The sequence below is a fragment of the Tetrahymena thermophila genome (assembly GCF_000189635.1).
Source record: "Tetrahymena thermophila SB210 genomic scaffold scf_8254287, whole genome shotgun sequence".
Lineage (NCBI taxonomy): Eukaryota > Ciliophora > Oligohymenophorea > Hymenostomatida > Tetrahymenidae > Tetrahymena > Tetrahymena thermophila.
The window spans coordinates 2,486-8,699 of NW_002476123.1; the positions used below are offsets into that span (position 1 = coordinate 2,486).

The 6,214-nt window shown below is 18.6% G+C and overlaps 1 protein-coding gene across 1 annotated transcript; it reads left to right on the plus strand. All coding sequences in view use genetic code 6, as the record gives it.

Annotated features, from left to right (window-relative positions):
* On the plus strand, positions 1–5,986 carry TTHERM_01615780 (kinase domain protein; the record flags this gene model as incomplete). Its single annotated transcript, XM_001029283.2, has 16 exons — positions 1–433; positions 1,681–1,875; positions 1,929–1,981; positions 2,037–2,093; positions 2,146–2,427; positions 2,882–2,944; positions 3,018–3,408; positions 3,678–3,866; positions 3,917–3,975; positions 4,028–4,105; positions 4,155–4,549; positions 4,999–5,088; positions 5,178–5,267; positions 5,368–5,457; positions 5,552–5,641; positions 5,897–5,986. Coding segments are annotated over 16 exons (2,645 nt in total), but the record flags the coding sequence as incomplete, so codon positions are not given.
* Between the last annotated feature and the right edge of the window lie 228 nt (positions 5,987–6,214).

Below are 6,214 nucleotides of genomic sequence, written 5' to 3' on the forward strand. Positions count from 1 at the left end.
ATGTCTAAGAAAGTTCAAAACGAATTAATCGAAACTATCTCAATCAAAGTATCCAAAGAATGCTAAATTCAAAGATCAGCAATAAAGGAATTAGTCAAGTTGATGTTCAGCTAGAAAAAATACTTCAAAAATTTTGAGTACTTAAGCAGTGGCGCTTATGCTCTTCTCTTAAAGGCTTAGAATTCTTAACAGAATCGCCAAGTAGCTCTCAAATTCATAGGGAGCTCAAACCAAGAGGACAAGAATGGAATTGAATCTTTGAAAAAGGAGTATGAAATGCTTCAAAAGTTTAGCCAATCAGAATTTTTAGTAAATGTATATGATTGCTTCTATTTAATGGAAGAAAAAGAAGATGAAGATGCTGATGGAAACGATATTATCGTTTAAACTGAAGTAAAATCCTTCTTTGTAATGGAAATGGAGCTTTGCGAGAGTAAAAAAAATCACATATTTTTCATCCATTTTTTTTTATATTTCATTTTTTTAAAAACGTCTGAAAATACATAAAATAAGATACATTTATACTTTTTATTGACCTGGCATGGCTTACGCATCACCATTTTAAAAATAGGTAATTATATTTTTTTTTCTAAGTCTTTTTTTGGTTTTGATAGTTTAATTAAAAAATAATAGATTTGCGCTAAGCAGATTTAATTAATTTAGAAAATGTAATAGAAATTATTTAATTTAATATAAAAATGTTAATTTTAATTAATCTTTTAGGATTCCCCATAATTAAGAATTTTTCATTTATTTTGATTAAATTTTTCAAAATTTCTTAATTAAATCTTCTAGAAGATTAATCTATCAAAATTTTATAATCTATTTTCCCAATATAATAATTTAATTTTTTATTAAAAATTTTTTATAAATATTTGTTTTATTTTTTACATTTTAGATAATTAATTAAAAAAGTTATAGCAAAATACTATTAAAAAATCTAGTTGTTTGGAAACGACTAGATAAATGAATGACATTATATACATTTATTTATAAATAAGTAATTGTTTAGCTTTGCTTAACTCAGCTAAGAAGCTAATTAAATAAATGACATTCATTTATCTAGTCGTTTCCAGAATACTGATTTTTGAATGGCATTTTGCTATATTTAATTTAAATTAAAAATATGAATTAGTTATTAACTAAAAAATTAATTAATATTAACTATCCATCCAAAATTTTATTACTTATCTTAAATTCAAAAAAATAAAATTTTAAAACAAAAAAAATCTTTATAACTAAAAAAATTTTAATTATTTCAATAAAAATTATTATCAGTTAACATTTAAATTTCAATCATGAAGTTAAAATTATATAATTTAATTTTATAATAAATCTATTTGAACTAATTTAATTTTAAACTTAATTAAATCTGTTGAATTAAATAATTTCTATTAGCTAAATAAATTTATATAAATCCAAAAATATTAAAAAATAATATTTTACTTTTTATAAAATAGGTTTAAAAAATGATATTCTTAATAAATTATTTAATTAAACTCTTTCATTAACAAATTAAGAAATTTAATTTCAAAATTTTTATTTTTTTTTCTAAGTTTTTAAAAAATAAAAAATATTTGCACATAAAAGTAATAAAAAATTTTTTTAATAAGTTAAAAACAAACTTAATTTTAATTTTAACATACTAATCACAATTAATTTAATTTTATAATTAACTAGATAATCTCAAATAGCTCTTTGATTTCCTCAGAAAATAACAAGTTCCACCTTCGAAAGAGATGAAGGAAATAATAGCCATTCAAATGATAGAAGGGCTTAACAACCTTCATGTCAAAAATATTATGCACAGGGATATTAAACCTTAAAATTTCCTTGTTTGTACTTCTAAGGAATATGGTTTCTCAATCAAACTTTGTATATAATTATTTTTATATTATTTAATTTTTAATAAATAATTTTAAATTCAGGTGATCTTGGCTTTGCATCAGCTGTGTCTAAATCAAAAAGCTTCATGTCTAAGGTTAAAAAATTAATTATTATTCTAATTGTTTTCAATATTTTTTTATAATTTTTAGAAAGGAACTGATGCATATTTTGCTCCAGAAGTGGAAGTAGGATAATCTAGAATTCAGGTTTTTAATGATAATGTTATATTATTTTTTGAAGTTTATTTATATTAAATAGTCAGACCTCTTTTCACTAGGACTCGTTTTATTAGAGCTTGACAATCTCAAGACTCTAAATGAGAATTGGATAGATTTCAAAACAAAAAATTATCTGTTCAACGGAGAAGAAATACCAAAGGAAAAATATTAGATCGATTAGAATTCTAATATTTACAAAATAGCTAAAATATGCTTAAAACCTTGGTATTTAGACAGGACTACAGCAGGAGAATTACTATCCAAGCTCATCTAAATGCATGGTTAACCATTGAAATTTGTATTGACTTCTATGATACTAGAGGTAATATATTACTATATAATTAATTTACTCAAAATTTAAGCTTATTTAAAAAATTAATTTTAAATTTTTCCTAAAAATATTTAAATTTTATTGAAACTCTTAAAAAAACCATTAAAAAGAATTTAAAAAATATATTTTCCTAACAAATTTGATAGCATAAAAATAATGTTAAGAGCATAATAAAATAAGCTTATCTGCATCAAAAATTTTTACTTTTAAATGAAAAACACATCATTTTTAAATTATCAAATAAAATTTATGAAAATGATATAATAAACTTATTATTTCTTTTTATTGTTGATGAAAATTGTTGTTTTCCTCACTATTTAATTTAAAAAGAAATTTTATTTAATAATTAATTTTTTTTATTACATTAATCTCTCAAAATAAAAAAAATTGATTTTATTTTTATATTCGAATTCGATAAATAATTTTATTTATAATATAATAAAAGGAATAAATACCTAGATAGGCACAGTAAATATTTGAAAAAATTAATCAATTGTAAAAACAAATGGTAATCATTTTTAGCTAAAATTTTTATAAAAAGTTATAAATTAAATGTAAATTATATAATAATTAATTTAAAGCATAATTAATTCGACGAGTATGCTAAGTTTATTCTAGAGAATACCAATAACAAAATTATAGAAAAAGATTTTCAAGCACAATTTACAAAAGTGGAAGTGTTATCTAATCTGCTGAAAAGTCTCTATGAAAATAAAAAATATACGAATAATTTTCAAATTCTAAGCTTTGGAAGCTTTGGAATGGTATTAGCTACTAAAAAAGCTAAACTTGATAAAAAAGAAATAGTGTTAAAAATACAAAAAATAGAAGATGAATAATAAATCAAAAATGAAATTAGTATTATGTAGAAATTAAAAGAACCACTAGTGGTATAGCTTTATGATAACTATATAATAGAAAATAAAATAGGACCTGATAGATACTCAGTCTTTGAATTAGAAAAATGTTCATGTAATTTATTAAATTCTTAACACTTATTTTAAATTAAGTTCCAATTAACTAATTACAAAGACATTTTTGTAATATAAAACCAAATTTTAAGCAAATAAACAAATGAATAAAGATATTTTATATAAAAAAGAATTTAATTTGTTTTTTAAATTTTAAAAAATTTAATTTATAAACTTTAAAAATAATTATTATACTTTCATTATTTTTTAATTTAAAAATGATATTTAAAAAATATATTTGATTAAATTTTACTGTTTATTTTGTAAAAGGTTCATTAGATGAATATCTTGATAGATAAAACAAAGATGGATAATTTAATGATGATGATAAATATTAAATAGCAATCTAAATTATAGATTCTGTCAATTATGTTCATTCATTTAATATCATTCATAGAGATATTAAACCAGAAAATTTTTTGGTTTATTTAGATGGAAAATAACCAGAAATAAAATTATGTAAACTATTTTTATTCATAAACTATTTTTTATTATCTTTTAATTTTAAGGTGATTTCGGCTTATCTGCTTAGATTCCAGATAATAAAGATTCAATTCAAGCTATAGAAGTAGATTTTTAATTCTTTATATATTAAATATTAAAAATAATTTTATATATAGAGCATAGGTAATTTAGGATATTCGGCACCTGAAATACTAAATAAATAGGATAATGAACTTAAGATTTATTCAAAGAAAGTAATATTTTTATAAAAAATGTTAATTTTAAATTAATTTATTATTTTAGTCTGATTCATATTCAGTAGGATTATTACTAGCTTTATTAGATAATTATTAAGATCTAAAGAAAAGTGCACCTTTAACTTTCTTATTAATGACAAAAAAGCAGTTAGATAAGCCTTTCGAAAAATCTAATATTAAAATTAACAAAAATTCAGAAATTTATAAATTTATTAACCTACTTGTTGTTTCTGATAGTGGTTAGAGGGCATCTCTGTATGATATTGTTCAATAAAGCGATATAAACTTCTTTTCTAATTCAAAAGAAATGAAATAAATTGTATAAAAAACTCTTTTGATACAAAATGATAAAAAAATAGAGCAAAATACGACTATAAAAATTTATTCTTTAGAGGATTTGAGCAAAGCTTAAAATTACAATATTGTCGAGATATATTTAAGGTAATATTTTCATTTTAATTTAAGTTTTTAATATTTTTTAATGATCAATTTTACACTTTTTAATCTTTAAAAAAAGACTTTATTTTTTTGAATAACCATACCTTGAAACCGAAAATTTATAATATATGGAGTTAAATAGTAATATCTTAATCATGATAAAAACAAAAAAATTTTATTTAGCTTTGTAAAATTACTAATTCAAATAAATAAATATTCTTTATAATTTTTATTTATTTATTCTACTATTTATTTATTGTTAATTTAATTCTAAATCTTTCAATTTTATATTTTTAATTTTTTATCAAATTATTTATTTCAAATTCAATTATTTCTTAGATTTATTTTTTAAAATACGATTACTCCTAGAAATTTCTCATTTTAAAAGATTAATAAATATTTTTCCATTTTTATTATTTGGTTTTAAAATAAACATATCTCTTATTAATTAGCAACAAAAATATTCAAGATGAATAACTTAAATAAATAGCTGGTGCTTTAGAAAAGTGTTAGAATATTTCAAGTCTATTTTTAGGTTTAAGGTATTAAATTAATTTTATTATATTTAGTTTTAAAATATTCCTTTATATTTTAATTAAATCTTTTTTAATTTAATTTTATTATTAATTAGTGAGAATAATTTTAAATTAGAAGGTGTTTAATATATTGCTACATCTTTACCAAGATTTCATCAAATGAATAGTTTAAAACTATGTTTAAAGTAATTTATTAATCTTATATTTAATATTTCTTAATTAATTTTAATTTTATCTGTATTATAATTAGACATTTAAATTATTTTATATTTTATTATTAATTAGCAAAAATAGATTAAATTTACAAGCAGTTCAATCGATTACATAATCATTATAAAACTGTTAGAATCTCACTCAATTAACTCTTTGGATGGAGTAATTATTTTTTTTATATTTGATATCATTTTTTTTAGTTTTTATATTTTACATTTTTCTATATTTAAATTAATTTAATTTAATTATTTGTTAGGTAAAATAATTTAAATGAAGAGGCAGCAAAATATCTAGCACTATTATTAGAAAAATCTTAAAATCTTACATATTTAGATTTAAATCTTAGGTAATTAATTCTTTTAATATTATTATTTTTTATTAAATATTTTTATACAATTTAAAAAAATTTAAGTGAAAATAAAAATTTAGAGTTTTAATTAATTAATAAATTTTATTTGATTTAATTTTAAATTATACTTTTAATTTTTGGAAATTAAATTGAGTGAAAGTTTGTTTTTTGTTTAAGATATTTCTAATAAATATATTTATTATATTTTTTATTAAATATTTTTTTATTTTATTTTGTTTATTAATTAATTAGTAACAATAATTTAAAATTAGAAGGTGCTAAATATATTGCTACATCTTTAGAAAAACTTCATAAAATGAACAATCTAAAGCTATATCTAAAGTAATTAATTAATCTTTTTATTTTTTAATTTTCTTTAATTTTATCTATTTTTTATATTTGTATTTAATATTTCTTTATTTATTTTAATTTGATTTGAATTATAATTATAAATTTACATTATTTTATATTTTATTATTAATTAGCAATAATAGTTTAAATTTAGAAGCAGTTCAATAGATTACATAATCATTATAAAACTATTAGAATCTTACTCACTTAACTCTTTAT